The following is a 17,103-nucleotide window of genomic DNA, read 5'->3' as shown; positions in this document are numbered from 1 at the left end:
CTTAAACAGTGCTCTGCACTTTCTCCTGTATCGACACGTCCATGGGATCAAGGAGATTGCTCAAAGTAACTTTATCCCTTCAGCGTGAATTGCTATTCGGTAAACTTTTAAAGACTGCTGTATAATGCAAACTTTATTTCACTGGAATACCTAAATTCATTATAAATGTATAATTTATTTAATTAAGGTCTTTTTACTTATGCCACAATTTTTTATAAGAAGTTATTTAATGGAGGCAATTTTAGCTTACCTTATTTGCAAGGAAAATTAAATACGCTTGAAAATCATGAGTTCTCAAACGAGGTAAAATGCCTATTATTTTAGTAATTTAAGTGTTAAATAAATGTTAACTGGAATATTGTGTTATGAATAACGTTAGAAATCTCACTAAGTGGTTTGTTGGCACACCAATGACCGCAAGCGCAAACATGTATGAACATCAGTGATGGTGTGTGGAGGTGATTCATAAGTAAGCGGCATTATTGTAAGCGAAATAAAATTTTAGGGGAATAATTTGTAAATATGGTTAAACATCATATAATTTTTATTCACGTAATTTATTTATTTCCGTGTTTTGAAATTTATGATTTCGAACTATGCAAAATATTAAAGAAAAATTTTGGCCTATGTTATTGTGAAAAGTTATTTGATTGCAAGACTTTCTTCAAAATGGATGTTAGAATAGTGAGACCAAGACGCTTAAACCCAAAAGCAAAAGCAGCATGCAAAAAGAATTTTTTTATTCTAAATATGGAGTCTCAGATAGAATGTTCAAGTGAGTTAGCATATTTTTGAAGAGGAAATGCTTCGTTAAACATGAATTATATCTAAACATGCAACCTTCAGTTGGCTAATTGAATACAAATATAAAATTAGACAACAATTCAATCTTAAATTAGGATGGAATTTTGACAAATTTTCTGATTTAGTTTGGCGTATGCCTGTTGCATGCATATAGTTAGTTAATCCATTCTGATTTCATACACCCAAAAATGTCCACTTCAGAAAAATTTAAATTAATTAAAGAAGAGGTTAATATATAGTCGTTCGAGCTGACTTTTAGTGAATTTTAGTGAAAAAAATTACTGTTGTGACTATGTCTACTGTGGACTGACTGTGAGTGAAAACAGCAAAAGTAACTGGCAAGTCTTGAATTTAAAATGATTAATTCATAATAGATTGAAAGCATGTAATATAAATAAATTTGATTCATATACTAAAATTTTGATTTGAATTAGCTTAAGTTTCTCCGACTTCCAAATGGTGTTAAAGTTTAATATAAAAATTACAAACATTTGTGCTATTATACATTTAGTTCTTAAAGGATAGTAATATGATATTACATTACAGACTATTACATCTTTATACTCCTAATCTGGTAACATAACACGAGACTAATAACATAGCCTAGAATAGTAATATAATATCCAAAACATACACATAGTATTCATTTATAAAAAAAACTACTTACCTATTTGGTGAACACTTGAACTGTATTATATGCATACAGTCATTACTTGACAGCTTTATTACTGAATTAAGTACGATACAATTATTTCCTTATCATTGAATTCTTGATTGCATTTTACATAATCCTCTCCTGCATTAAAAGCCGAAAATTTTCTGAGTAAGATAATTCCTGCTGTTTTTAGGTAAACAGATATGAGCAAAGTGTTTGATAGGATTTCATCTGTTTCGGTTACGGCTAGGTTATATATATAAAATGTGCTGATTTATTTCAAAGAATTATTTTCATTCCTTGTTTCTGCCTAGCAATTTTTGATTAAAACTCCTTATTTTATAAGCTCCTCTGTGACATATCAATATTTGATGTTCTTGAACTTTAATGATTCTCATTCAAAGGTATTCTTTTAGCAGAAAAGTCCAATTTTTGCTGTTGAGATCTTTTTCACAAAATATACGGAATCAGAAGACAACATTATATTTTGATGTATATTATCGCAATGCTTCTTGTTAGAGAGATTAAATTTTCTTGAATATCATACTTATGCAAATGAACACAGACATTTATTCTTTTTTCATAAATATACGTGCCATTATTGATTGATACTTTTCCACAGAAATTTTCAAATTTAACAATATTTTTGCAATTTAACAATATCTGAATTAAACATCGAGATCTAGAATACTACTTCTGGATTAAACGACTTTTTCTTCGACACATATCTTGAAAACTGTGGTGCAGAGACAATTTGAAGCATATCTTTGCCGCACTTATCTGATTTCAATTCTAAATGGAGTCCTAAAATTCACGCAAGATTTGAATTTTGCGAAATTTGTTCAATAAAGTTTTGCCAAAGACAACTGGCAGTTAACAGATATGATCAAAGTGTCTGATAGGTTTTCATCTGTTTCGGTTACGGCTAGGTTATATATATAAAATGTGCTGATTTATTTCAAAGAAGTATTTTCATTCCTTGTTTCTGCCTAGCAATTTTTGAGTAAAACTCCTTATTTCACTTTTGATACTATATAATACTATATTATTATTAGTATCAAAAGTGAAGCACTACAGGAAACAACAAAACGTTTTCATCGTTGAGCAATATTTTAAAAATAATGAAGGTTTAGCAGCTACAGTTCACAAATTTCGTATAAAATATGGTCAGAATAGTGATTTAACTTCCTTAACTGGAACGAGATTAATTAAAATTTTAAGGAAGCTGGAACACTTAAATTCTTAAATTCTCTGGCCGTTCTTCAACAAGTCGTTCAACACAAAACATAGAACCAGTTCGTTAGAGTGTTGCTAACAGTTCGGCACCGTGATCAAGAACTGCACATTTCAAGAAACTCTACAGCGTATTATCAAGAAAAATTTGCATCTTTCTGCTCACAGAGACTCAAGAACTCAATTGACTCAAGAACTGAAGTTTACTGACCACGCACAGTTAAGAGAGTTCGTTGAATGGATTATGGAAAACCAAATGGGTGCTGAGTTTCCGAACAAAATCATCCGCAGCAATAGGCCTCATTTTCATCTTAATGACTTCGTTAGTCGACAAAATTGTCGCATTTGGTGTTTAGAAAATCCATGAGTAATTGTTGGGAATCAAATGCATTCGCAATATGTCGCTGTTAGGTCTGGAAGCATCATCGGATCATTCTTCTTCAAAACTGCGGTTGGTCATGCAATACCAGTTAATGGCTATCGCAGCATGATAATCCAGTTGTTTGTGCCTAAATTGCAAGATATGAATTGGCTATGGAAGTCACGTGGCTTCAACAAGACGGTGCCGCATGCCATACAGCCTAAGAAATAATTCAATCACTGCATAAGTCCTTTCATGGTCATGTAATTTCTCATTTTGGTGATCAGAATTGGCTCCCCAGAGCATGCGATTGAACACAGTTGCAGTTTCTTGTTTGGGGCTTTTTGAAGTCTAATGTTCATACCAACAAACGCCCGACTACTCACGTCTTGAAAGAGGAAACTGAGAGCTGTATCAATGAAATTCAACCATAATTATGCAAAACAGTCATGAAAAATTTCAAAAAAAGAATGCTTGTGTGCCAGCAAATTCGAGGAGGCCATTTCTCTGAGATGATATTACATACATAACCCTGTACTATATACTTTGTGAATTAATAACAATTTTCAGTTTTAATTATAAGCCCGCGCTTTCTATCAAAATTGCTTCTTGCAGGAATTTTGGGGCATGTTTTACATGGGCTATTATTAAGAGATCAAAAGTACGAATTATACATTGGAAAGTTAGAATCAGTAAGAAATACCGAAATATATATAATATTCATAAATGCACATAATTTGTTCCATGTTGTTATAAATTTTGGAGTCTTGTAGGATATAGACTAAGATTTTGATGATGGTGGTGAATTCTTTAATAATTAGGAAGTCGTGGAATTTTATGACTGTATTTGTAACAGAGAAATGTCTAGCCTCGCCAAAGAGCAATGGACCAAAAGATTTTTTCCTACAACTTTTCACGGAATAAAAGTTATTCAATTTTCAATAGATTTTAAAGTAACTTAGTTTTAGACTGGACATGGCAATTTTAAGAACTATTTAAGACGACCTGGCCTTGCTTGAAGAGCTTAGAAGGAGCGGTAGCGGAGATGAAGATGTAAATCATATTTTTCTTGCGTGTGTTCATCATATGTCCACCACAGGAAGATATTTCAGACAACTTTGATGCGCCTGTTTGTATTTTGGCCACAAATTTTTTCTCTACTTTTTTGGACTAAAGAGACTTCTGCATTTCGGAAATTCATTCTCAATTTAGACTAATTCCGTTACTTTTTTATTTCATTTTATTTTTTCTTGTACTTATTTATTTATTATTTTTATTTATTCTTTTAATTGTTTTTCCTCATTTGCAGTTTTGTTGTACATTAGTCTATTTTTCTTGTTAGTATTCTACCACACTTGTATAAGAATCATGGTATACTTTATGGAACACGAGGATTTTAAATTAATGAAAAAAAATCTTTATTTAAAGGCATAGGAATATAGCAATGTAAGCACAATAAATCTCTGCATATGCTCAGAAGAGAGCACTTGTTAATTTCAAGCACAGGTTTCACATACTGACAGCATCATAGCTTTCGAAACACCAGACGTGACCACAGACTGTCACATATTTGGAATGATATAGGAATAGCCCAGAAGCAAGCCCGAAAGGGCGAAATTATGATAAGGATATCAGATGAAGAATAATAATGTCAATTGTTTTAACAAGGAAACACAATATTACTTAATTTCTGCTGGTTAGTTCTCGTTGAATAAAAGGTTTTACCTTAATTTTTATCTTATTTATCTTAATCGTATTATCTTATTTATCTTAATCTTATTTATCTTATTTAGCTTGCTTATCTTAATCTTATTATCTTATTTATCTTTATCTTATTATCTTATTTATCTTAATTACGTGCGTCAGTAGCTTTATATAAAGATTATACGACGGAGAATAAATCTGGAATAGCACACATGAAAACGATTTATTATAGCTATGTTAGCATTCACCAAATGAAAAGAGGAGCAATTAAATTAAAAGGTAAAACAATTTCTTATGTTACACTAAAACAATACAGTCTGCTTTACGTAGAATTCCATTAAGAGACAGAGAGCTTTGAATGTAGTCTATAGTCTGTCGATGAAGAATTTGCATCACCGATAATCGCGTAAGGTACACTTTCCATTTTCAGTGACTTTCCTGCTACTGCGCTATTGTATATGCTGCATCTCGTCATATTGCATATACATATACTGTGATTTCATATATCCATTTCACAGAGATTTATAATGATTCAGTTACGCAATCACGTAATTCATTGACAGTTCACTCAATTTCTATCAATTTTTTATCACTTCTTGCAACCTATGATGCTTCTTTGCTCGAAAATAGTTTCTATTGCTGATTATGGAATTCTTCGGGCCATCCCATTTCTCTCATATAGAGCGAATTTTCTCATTCATTAGAAGATTACAAATAATAGTTTAAAAAACGACTGAGCTGTCTGAAATTATTGCCTTACTTTAATTCTAAGCCATACCTCTCAGTACTACTCCAAGAGTACATTTCTACTCCAAGAGTTATCTGAGAAATATAAAAGTTTATAACACAATGATGCACAATGAATTATGGCATTTGAACACTCTATTTCTATACTAGACTAAGCGGTAACTAAAACTTCAAGTATTTTTTCTAAGTATAAATAGAGTATGTTGAAAAAAACTGTGTTTCTTACCATGTCTATAACATTGTAAGCTAGCTGTATACCAATCTGAATGCCTGTGATCGACAATATAACAAAAGCTGTTATCTGAGGAGACCCATTTGTCAGTGGTGTTTTGGCAGTCTCCTGTATACCGTTTTTGTAGTGGAGGCTTCCCTGAAATGGAAGTCAATTATAAAGTTGCACGCAGTATATGTATATATACATATATTCTCTAAATAAAAAGAAATCTTGATACTGTTCACTTTCGCCAGCGCAAATCTCGCCAAGCAGACTTTATTTGCGACAACATACAGTATACACATAAATTTTAACAAATGTTTGTTCTAAGAATTTTTTATTTTGGAAAGCATAAACATTTTAATGTTTAAAATTTTGTAAAAATCCAATAAATAAAGACAATAAATTTGTAAAAAGACATTAATTTACGAATTTACTATTCTTTCAGGGTTCAACATCTTGATTCGCCGGTTCATATCACGTGACCCAAGTGATCTCATCTCACGTAAACTACGCTATAAAAATCTAATTCTCTCAGTAATTATCTACATTAATTTCAAGTTAAATCTTAATTTGTCATACAAATTTAAATGCAGGAATTATTTCAATTCGTACGAATAGCTTACTCAGAAATTATGTAAAACCGCAGTGCTTTACTTCGCTAGTACATTCTTAATAGAATTGATGAATTTAACCCTCGACTTTGCCTTTTCTATATTTTTGCCTTCGGGTGAGCGGTGTGATTTCATCTTAATTCACTTAATTACCGCGAATGGCCTTAGGGTAGAAAATTTAACTATCTGGTAAGAATTATATGTAATTGTATGCCAGTATTGAAAGAAACGATCAATCTGATAAGAAATGGCTTCGACTTGTTTTGGAAATAAGGCGTAAAAGGTTACCAGAAAGGATATTCCGTTTGGCATCAGTTGTACCACTACTGGCGACTTTATCTCCTGCGCCGGCAAAACGGAAAAGTACCGAAATCTTTAACATATGTTATGGGAAGCATTTGATAAAACAAAATTTATGTTTAATGATTTTTTTGAAATTATTATAAGTTATTTTTGGCGGTACACGCCGCACAAAAAAGAGACAATTTTATACCTACCATTCTGCTGGGACAATTGAAGAAATTTAATTTGCGTCTTTCATGTCTCAAAAGCGCGACACAGGATATATATTAGATTTGTATATAGCATTTTTTACATGAATAGGTAATTTGACTAAAAATCTGACTTTTTCTGAAATGAGATACCGATTTTTTTCCATGTTTCAATTCTACGACACAAATTATGCCTAAACGTTAAGTTTTACAAAATTTGTGAGAAACTTACCGAGCAATGTAAAAATTTATCTTGGCTCACTTTTCTCAGTCTGCGCCAAGAAAATTCACTTGGCGAAATTCTTAATTTATGGTAATCTATTTTTCTTTCCCTTTCATTGTGCATGACGGGGGGGGGGAAGTGCCTTTCTCATTCTTTCAGGATCCGGATTCGAATTCGGAAGAGGGCATGGATGCATTGTTCATTCTTTCAATTTTAACGAACCGTGAAAACACATTTGGCATTTATAGCGTTAAAAATTATGAAACGTGACAATCTTGAGTGAATATCTTGAAAAATTCTGAATAACAAATCAAATTCTGATTTTTTGCAGGTTATGCTTAGAAATACATCTACTTAAAGGTGATGGTAAAAAGTTTATAATTCAAAATGTTTTCAAAAAGTTTATAAAAATTACTAAAAGCATACAAATTTAAGAAGTAATTCAGAAAATACCTGAGAATGTTGTTTAGACTGAGTACAAATTTCGACATGGGAAAAAAGGAATCGAGTTAAGAATATAAGATATCACAAGTTTATATTGAATTTATATTTTACAAGTTAATTGGTTTTTGTGATTCGTGGGCATCGCTGCATTCAATATTTCAATATATATTATTTTTAATAAATATTCAATATTATATATATTTAATATCATATTTCAATATACATTCAGTACTATATTTTAGATTGTTTGTGACCTCCAGTTTTCTCATAAGAGGTCTAAAATTTCTTTACCTGTTCAAGTTTTCCATTTTGTCAGTCTGTTTTCCACTGATTCTCTAACACACAAATAGTGTTAAATTGATTTTACCTTGTAAGGTATTTACGCGAATTAAGCAGTTGTGTTATGTTACGAACCTCTACTGTCATGTCTCCCTTTCTGTTTTCCTGCCAGAATGCAGTTGAATGGCAGTTTGAGATTATTTTAGGTAGAGCGTGTTACGCCTGTTTAAGGCAACGAGATACGACCTTAAACCAACGACTTTGATTGAGATGTTCAGCAGGCAATGACTTTCAGCACATGTAAGTACTGTGCAGTACTATAAATATTATATAACATGTACGTAAAAGTGTTGCCTTTGCATTTTAATTAATTAAATCCTCTTTTTTCTTTAAATATATTTTTTCCTCCATTTTGAACATACAGTACGTACAATAAATAAGTAAAGTGTACGTAGACCCTTTCTTCGGAAAAAAATCCAAGTATCCGAATTTTTGATTATCCGAATGGTGGGTCTGGTCCAAGTTGATTCGGATAATTAGAGTTCTACTATACATTGAATCAACACTATATTTTATGCTAGCTATTAATGCTAGCTAGTAAGCTTTGCACTTTAATTCCGTACTAAATTTGATACGGTATCTACTATTTGAAGCGGTTACTACTTAAGAAGTAAACAACATATTTACATATTTTATTATTTTGCATTTTTTCTTATTTTTTAAGTAATAACATATAGCAATACTGTTGGAAAACTGTTTGAGAAAGCAGTGTTCGTAAATTTTGAAATTTGTATTCGATACCTGTTGTGATTTGGCAAATGTAAGGCATTTCATCTGAGCAGGGAACTGCCCTCCACAGACCTTCCAGTGAACTAGCGAAACAAGGTTTTTCTGACAAGTTTGTTGGCTCGTTTTTCTCCCAATTAGTCATCGTCATTGGCCATCCGTTCAACCACGAAATCTTTCTTGTTGACTCCTGAAAATAAAACAAATCAAATCAAAAATATCAGTTTACATAAGAAACCTTCGTTCAGTTAAAAATACAGTGCTGCCCAACTCGTATAACGATTAGCGTCGTTGATTGCCATGCCGAAGGACCTGGGTTCGAATCCCGGAGAAGACATGGATGTTTGTAAATGTATAGTGTCGGTACGGCATGGCGGCACTCTAAATATGCGGTGAGCCGAAAGTCCTCTCGTGTGGTTTAGTGGAAGGGGAGAGGAATGGTTAACCACGGACCCGTCCCCACGGGGTAGTCTCAAGGGAGAAGGACTTATCAGTTGTTCCCAAAAGTAGGCACAGCTCACAGTTTAATAACTAGAGAAATACGTGGTTCTTATCAGGGGCATGGCCCTTTTCTCACGTACTTCTATGCAAGGAAACTAGCAGCTTCAGATCAACGTGCATGTGGAGACAGAGGCAGTCTCGACCATTATATATTCAAATGCCCCCTTACAGCTGAACATCATCTAAAAGTCCCAATTTCAGAGAGTGAAGTGACTCCCTTTATTAAATACGCTACCAAGAACATCCATCTCTAAAAAAAATCATAACTATAATGAGCTTCCTGTGCACAAGAGGCACTGAGCTACGCAGCACAACCTAGAATAATATAACAAAGCTATCACTTAAAACATAGTATGCAAGCAGACCTGGAGCTGCCCTCCATAGCATGTAAGTGCGAAAGGCACCAACTGTAAAAACACCAATGTATATTTAAGGGGAAAAGAAAGGCACTGCCCGCGGTCTGGTAGAATACAAAGCATTGCAAGCAACGCCTGGCAGGAACCCCTGTAAGTCCTGTGGGGTGTAATTTAGTTGGACATCTAGTGTGGCTGGACAATACCCACATTGCCATTGGTTAAACTATGGGTGTCCACCACATTTCTCCATATCCATATCCATTGAAATTGTGGGGGGGGGGCGGACCTGAGCTAAATCGCACTGTCACCTGAATGGTGCTCAAGGCTGTTGCCAACGGCAGGCGTAATCTAGCACTCCTTCCCATGAGGAATTTCATGGACTCGGACCGACTACGTCAAACAAGTGAGCATAAGCAACAACAGCTACAAAAATGCAGTTATTTGGTCAAGTCCATACTTAATACAATAGACCAAATCTTCGTCAAACGAATCTTAAGACTGATTTCTGTTGCAAAAGTTTAAAATAATTCGGTATCCCGTATTAGTACGTAGTATACACTCTTGGAATTTGAATACATAAGTGCGTCAAAAATAAGTTTTCCTTTTTTGATCCAGAATATGAAGGAAAGACGACAAATATGTGTTCTCTCACAAATGTTTATTATAGAAGCTCTGGATTTTGCCACAGTATCAAGACGCTTTAATTATCATACAAAGCAAGCAACCATCTTGTTATTGAAAGACAACTTAGCTACTTATATTTGAAAACAATCGGTTATTCTTAATGTATCCGATAGTTGAAACCAAATGCTTAAGGGCAGATTATTATACGAAAACATTTAGATGCAACTGAGAATAGGAACTATTCATCAACCATTAGATATGCTTTTTTTTTTTTTTTTTTTTTTTTTTTTTTTTTTTGTGCTTGTCAAAGGAATTTACAAACGAAGCAACGATCAATGAAAACTACAATGTTTCGAAAAGAAAATTTTCCCCTTTGAATAGTTTTCTCAAAACCGCAGATGTACACTTGATTTCATAGATAAATTAAATATTTTTTTTCCTATCCGTTAATTTCTGCATTCAAATAAAATAAATTTAGTAGCCCAGAAGAGCTATTAGTCTCGAAACGGCATTTTGCGGCGAATCGCTAAAAACGATTGTATCACTTCTCAAATTGTTGCCACAAAATATTATTGCACTTTATTATACTCAAAGAAACTAAATAATGAAGAAGCTACATAAATGTATGCATGTTTTTCGCATTATGAATAATAGCGGAACCTAGAGTCATCAAATTTTGAATAACGTAGTACTCCAACCCAATATGGACATGTAGAAATCCGAAATTTAAATTTCGAATTTGTTTAAGTATTTCATATTTTTTAAAAATTTAACAAATTTTTAAAAACTCATCGATTTCAAAGCGAGAAGTGGCAAAACTGAGAAGAATAAAATACTTTTATCTCCAGCTTCCGAGACTGTCTATCGGAAATTCTAAAGATATTGTTACGTAATGTCCAGCCGCGGTAAAATAGCTTCCCCGCAAAGCAGGTTTAGGGTTGCCATAAAATGGCAAGGGAAGGATGGGTTGCCACATTTGGCGAGAAATCGCCCATTTGCAGCAAAATTGCCATGGACGGATGGAGAACCTTCTGGAATGAAATCTTACTGGTTTAGCCCAGAATGTTCTCGAACACAAGCCAAAAGCTATATAAATTCTGTTGGAGAGCAAAGGAAGAAAAATAACGCAACAATATGTTATTTTTAAATGCTTTTAGCCCAATGTGGCGTTAGCCCAAATGCTCTTGAAACGTGCATGTGTTTGTAAATGAAAAAAAATCTGATGTGTACACCACATGACTTCCTTGTACGGAATATTAAATTATACTCATTTTTTCTTGCATTTCATTTAAACGTATTGGATTGAATTAAATCTACTTCGTCGACAGCGCATAAACCACAATAGAATAAATGCATTCTTTAAAATTCACTATATTTTTTCAGCATAGCAACACACTGGTGCTAGGTTCACTTAATATTTCGTTCATATTATAACTATGTCTATGTCTATGTCATAACACAATTAAGAGGCAATCGGCCTAGTGCGGCCTTTACCAATATATTATAAGTAGGGTGTCTTTAATGATGAGTTGAATCCAGTAAGATGGAACGTACTTTTTGCACCTAGTGCAGAGTCTCCAAAAGAGAAGTAAACGTGCCTCCACGATGTGAGGATCTGCAACTTGAGAATTTCTGCCGCTCGACTATGCTTGTCTTGAGAGAAGCTGCGAATTAATCTTTATCTGCGAAGTTCAGAATCATCTCAATGGCTTGAAAAGCTAGGCAAAGTTTCTGCATATTTGATTTAGCTGATTTAATTCTCTGAACTATTGCGGTTATTGATTTCATGAGAAAAAGGGTTTTCTGATCTTTGAAAATGTTAATGATTTCTGCTAAATTTTCCTGCGGGTTTTTCCGCTTAACTTTGTCACTGTAAAGGGTTTTAGGCGTTTCTTGATTAGTTTGGCCTAGAGCTTGAATAAATTCGGGGAAGTCATCTTTAGTGGGAATTTCTTGTGGTTTTTCTATCTTCTCTAAATGATTGAATCTTTTTCTGTTTACCTTACAACCACGATAAGAAGTTCATATTATAACTCAGAATGCACAAAATTTATATCATTTGAAGAATTATCTAATTGTTGCCACATGTTCTGTTCAAATACTATAATAAGGCCAGAACGATGTATAAAAGAAATTAAGCAAACCAAACAAAAAGAAACAGTTTTTCACAGACGATTCAGTATTTCTCATGCAATTAATTCAATTCTCACTTCGCGACAAGGCAAAATTCCAGAAAGAATTAAGCATGATTTAATTCGCGATAATAAATGAATGCGTTATCTTTGTTGTTGCGTAGCTTAGTCTCTCTAGATTGGCAACAAATCTACCATTCTGCTGTTTCAAATGTAAAGAAATATGTCCTCCATGTTATTTAAAACTTAACCGCACTTAAACAGCTTTTAAATGGCTCATAATTGTACAAATTCTGATTCTTCCAGATTTACAAAAGGTATAAAAACTTTAACCGGAATATAAGAACAACATAATTTTACAACATTTTTAAAGCAAAAATGTACAATTTACAAACATATAAGAATAAAGAAACTGAGATCACTGAGCCGAGTAAAGAGTGGATATATAGTATATATAAATATATTTATATACGTTTGGTGCGACCTATTGCAACCAAAATACAAGGTGCACATCTACATGTTACAGCAGTCCCATATACAAAATTTCAACGTTCTGAGGCTACTCGTTTTTGAGTTATGCGAGATACGTAAGTACGTACGTACGTACAAACGTTCGTACAGACGCCACGAAAAATTCTCTTCAGAATTAATTTTAAAGCAGTGTTATAATTTTTTTGGAGGAAAAGAGTCTTTTATTCTGTCCTTACGTACGGATATCACGCAAATACATCGTTAAATTGCATTCGAAAGCGGTCAAAATAGACATTTTCGTTGAAATATGCTGCCTGAAACTTTTCGCGATTACAATACTTCCTTTTTACTTCGTACAAGGAAGTAAAAAAGTCGGTTTCGACGTAATATGAAATTCAAAAGCTTTTTTTTTTTTTTTTTTTTTTTTAGTCCAAATGAATTTCAGTCCTTGGAGGATTATTGCTTTTGTTTTGGCATTTTGCGTCGGACTCCTTATAAATGTCGGTTCACTTTTCAAACTGTTTCCACAAAATTTTAGAGTCCTGCATTATATATGAAGAAATTAAATAATGAAAATCTGCATAACTGTATGTATATTTTTCGCATTGTGATAAAATAACGGTACATAGAATCACCGAATTTTGAATGACGTAATCCTCCAACGAATATGGGCATGTGAAAGACCAAATTTGAAATTTGGAATTTTTTTATTATAGATTTTATATTTTGTAAAACTTTAAACGAATTTTTGGTTAACAAACTCAAGGATTTCAAAGCGAGCAATGGCAACGTTGTGCAGAAAAAGCATTTTTATCTCCAACGCGTGAGTGTCTTTGTGGGAAATTCTAAAAATATACTTATTTTAAAACTATTTTGCGATATTTTGCTGTTGAACTGGATCTTATGGTTTAAGTGCGAAGAACATGATATTTAATAAAGAAAGGTAACACACAAAATGTTAAAAAAAACGCCCCTTTAGACGTTTGAGATTTTTCATTTTTATTTTATTTTATTTTATTTAGTTAGTTTTAATTTCAAAACATAGCATTTAACTATGTTTCTACATTATTTAATTTTATCACTGCAAGAAAGAGAAAGCTAGCTAGTGCTCAGAGCTTTGAATCTTTAATATAGCCGAGATTTATTTTCAAAGTGTTACAGTTTGGGTTGCCACTGAATTAAGAATCTAAAAAGATATTTAAGATTTTTTTCAATTATATTATAACTAGAATAACTTTCTTGGCTGGAATTAATTTATAAATATGTCCGATTTTCGAGTTGATTAAAGCCTGGTTAAAATTGTTTCAATTACTTAAAGCTGTGTGATTATTTAAAAATTCGATTCATATGATTTACGTGTCAGGTGGTATTTCGCATGCATGCCACATGCTCTAATTTTAATTAAGATTTTTTTTCAGTATTGAATTTGAAGGCTAGGGTCACATGTATGCTTACGTTTATCGAACTGTAATTATTTGCAGCTTTTTTATAGATGCTTCGACTGTATTATCCGTCTATTTAGAATACCCTAATTATTTGTTATGTCTTATTTCAGTTTATCGTACCTATATTTTTCGTACTTTATCTTAGCTGTATTTTCGTACTTTATCTTTATCGAACTGAAATTCTTTGTAGCATTTTTGAAGAGGTTTCGACTGTATTTTCCCTTTCTTTAGTGTATTTTTCTTCTCTTTTTTTCTTTTTCCCTTTCCCTTTTCTCGACTTCTTTTCCCTAATTATTTGTTACGTCTTATTTCACTTTATCTTACTTATATTTTTCTTACTTTATCTTACCTGTATTTTTCGTACGTTTATAGAATTGAAATTTTTTGTAGCTTTTTTGCAGAGCCCCCAAATGTATTTCCCCTCTTTTTACAATACTCTAGTTATTCGTTATGTCTTATTTCATTTAATTTTACCTGTATGTTTCGTACTTTCAGTTTGCTTTCTGTAATTTGCGTTGATGTGATTAGTCGTTCATTCGTCAAACTTTTAGAACCACTATAACTGGTTCACTAACTTTATCTTAAGATACTTCGATCCTTTAATTTAATTTTATTTTAATAATTTATACTTCTTTAAAATTTATATGCTTACTCCAGTTTAGAAGCATTGTTTTATGAAGAAAAAAGTCTGTATTAATATGAAGCAGTTCTGTATGACATTTCCCCCCTGGTTCTAGTTCCAAAGAACTAGAAGTTTTTAAAAATTAATCAAAATACCTAAAAGAAGGAAATATTACTTCATATTTGAGTCCGATCCAAAACGAAGTGTTCACTCTAGTAGATAAATATGAGACAACTGCTTGTACAGAAGAATCTGATACAGAAACGAGATGCCCTCCATCTCTTTGGCATGAATTTTCCGCTTCAATCCAACTCAAGTTATTACCAGGAAACATCTTGAAACAGAAGCCCTCCAATTTTAACCAACCTTGAGGATAAAGGCAGTCAAGTCCTCTGTTGTAAGCGGGCTCCGGAAGGTCTTTTTCTGCATTTTGAAAAATAAATAAACCTATGATACTATATCAATTTATTTGAAGTGTGAAAAGTAATAAAGGCAAACCAAAAATTTCAGTAAAGCAAAAGGTAAATCAAATATGCAAATATATTACAATAACCTGAAGGTGGTGATGAGATAATGGTACATTTCCAAAATATTTCTTGCAAGTCCCCGCTATAGATTGTTAATTTTATTGCAGAGGTATAAGTTGGATCCCTCAAGCTGAGAAACAATGCAGGGGTTCTCGACTGGTACGCGTACCACTGGTGGTACGCAAGAGAAAAATAGCTGGTACGCAAAGAAGTAAAGTATTTTAACTATTAAATTCAAAAATTAAAACCCCAACATCCTGATCGAGTTTTTTTCTCTAACGCTCGTAAATTTATGCGATCTGAGCTTTGTTCAAGAGTGGTAGCGGGTAGTAGTACTTAGTAGTGGTGGTGCTAAAGGTTTTCAATTTTTGTTTAGATGGTACGCGTTAGTCAAAAGGTTAAGAACCGCTGCTTTAGAAGACACTCCATTATTGGCTGCTGGAGGCATCGTGCTTCCATCGTCTGGCCATGAACTGTAGGTTCGTACCCACCGCCGATACATAGACCAATATAAATATAGTATAGCCTCGATTATCCAGATGTGGATTATCCGGTTTGCAGATTCTTATTTTGCGTGACGGTGCCCACGGACGCACATTCAATGTTATGCACCAGAGTGCACGAAAACAAGCATGCGCAACTTCGATCATGGAGCAAGATTCTTCCAAATATAGTAGTTGATTTATTTAGTTGTGAAGAAGTCGAGGCAATAACAGAAGTTATATGCCACAATATTGATAGTTTAAAATTCTTCGGAAATTCTTCTGGAGAACATCGAGGAATGGTTCGATGGCGATTCGGATAAGCCAGACTTTTAGTGCTTGAGAGATACTGATATAGTTTCAATGTCACAAGAACAGAAGTGGTAGAGATAATTACTAAAAATACAAGCGAAGTAGATAATGACAATTACATCAATCTCGAGATAGCAATGACTTCTGTAGAAACTCTGTTGCTGCCCAGGTGGAAGAGTGTTTAGGTGAGCCTACTGCGGTACCGTAGGTCCCGGGGTCTAATCCCGGAGAAGCATGGATGTTTGTAAATGTATAGCGTCTTTGCAGCATGGGGCACTGTAAATATATAGCGAGCCGAAAGTCCTCTCGACAGGTTGATGGTAGGGGAAGAGGGGTGGGAGGCCCTCGAACCCATCCCCCAGGGTGCTCTTCATCAAAATTGGAGTGGAGCTGAGTGCAGTCGTACTGCTCCCTATATGGTGCTCAAGGCTATTGCCAACGATAAGCCCATTCTTGCTCTCCTTGTCACGACAACATTCGTGGGCTTGTCCTGATGTTACTATCAGATAAGTGAGATAAGTCACAACAGCAACAACAGATACTAGTTAACGATCCTAATTCCAATCCATCTTTGCCTTCGGCCTTTAAAGAAATTATGTTTTAGTTCTGGTTTCACCAACAGATGGCGCCACTTGCTTATTCTTGTCCAGGCTTTCTTATCTTATCTAATCATTATTTCCTATTTTGTTCATTTGCGGTTTTGCAGCTGAAGATGGTGGTTCGGTAAAACCATCAAAACTAGTCCTGTGAAAATTTTGAAAATATAACGCTGATTTTTGTTGTTTGACTTCTGAATTAGAACAGATACTCTATTAGACTTCGAAGGCTAAAGGCAAAAACAAATCAAAATTACTGATTTTTAAAGAAATACCCACACGCAATATGCATTAAAATTGATAATTTGGATTGTCTGCGTTTTTCAGTTATCCGCGATCTGCCTTCCCAGCAATAGCCCGCAAAATCTATAGTACACTGTATATGCAAATTGTAAAACAACTTCACAGAAACTAGTCAGGTTTCTATGGGTAATAGCTCGATTTTTAGCAAACAAATCAAAGCTGTTTTCAAGAATCGGG

The 17,103-nt window shown here is 33.6% G+C and overlaps 1 protein-coding gene across 4 annotated transcripts in view; it reads right to left on the bottom strand.

Annotated features, from left to right (window-relative positions):
• The window catches only part of LOC118190409 (macrophage mannose receptor 1-like), a 157,105-nt gene that overhangs the window by 21,202 nt on the left and 118,800 nt on the right, over positions 1 to 17,103 (bottom strand). For all 4 annotated transcript variants that reach the window (XM_035361106.2, XM_035361108.2, XM_035361107.2 and 1 more), the window contains exons 18-20: positions 14,882 to 15,129; positions 8,571 to 8,745; positions 5,731 to 5,874 (exon numbers count right to left, since the gene is read on the bottom strand). In XM_035361106.2, the coding sequence (XP_035216997.1) occupies positions 5,731 to 5,874; positions 8,571 to 8,745; positions 14,882 to 15,129 (567 nt within the window). The remainder of the gene's footprint in view (positions 1 to 5,730; positions 5,875 to 8,570; positions 8,746 to 14,881; positions 15,130 to 17,103) is intronic.

The sequence above is a fragment of the Stegodyphus dumicola genome, chromosome 11 (assembly GCF_044657685.1).
Source record: "Stegodyphus dumicola isolate Sdum_Otavi_A_Nest chromosome 11, ASM4465768v1".
Taxonomy (NCBI): domain Eukaryota; kingdom Metazoa; phylum Arthropoda; class Arachnida; order Araneae; family Eresidae; genus Stegodyphus; species Stegodyphus dumicola.
The sequence above is the reverse complement of the archived record's forward strand: the minus strand, read 5'-3'. Positions and strand labels throughout refer to the sequence as shown.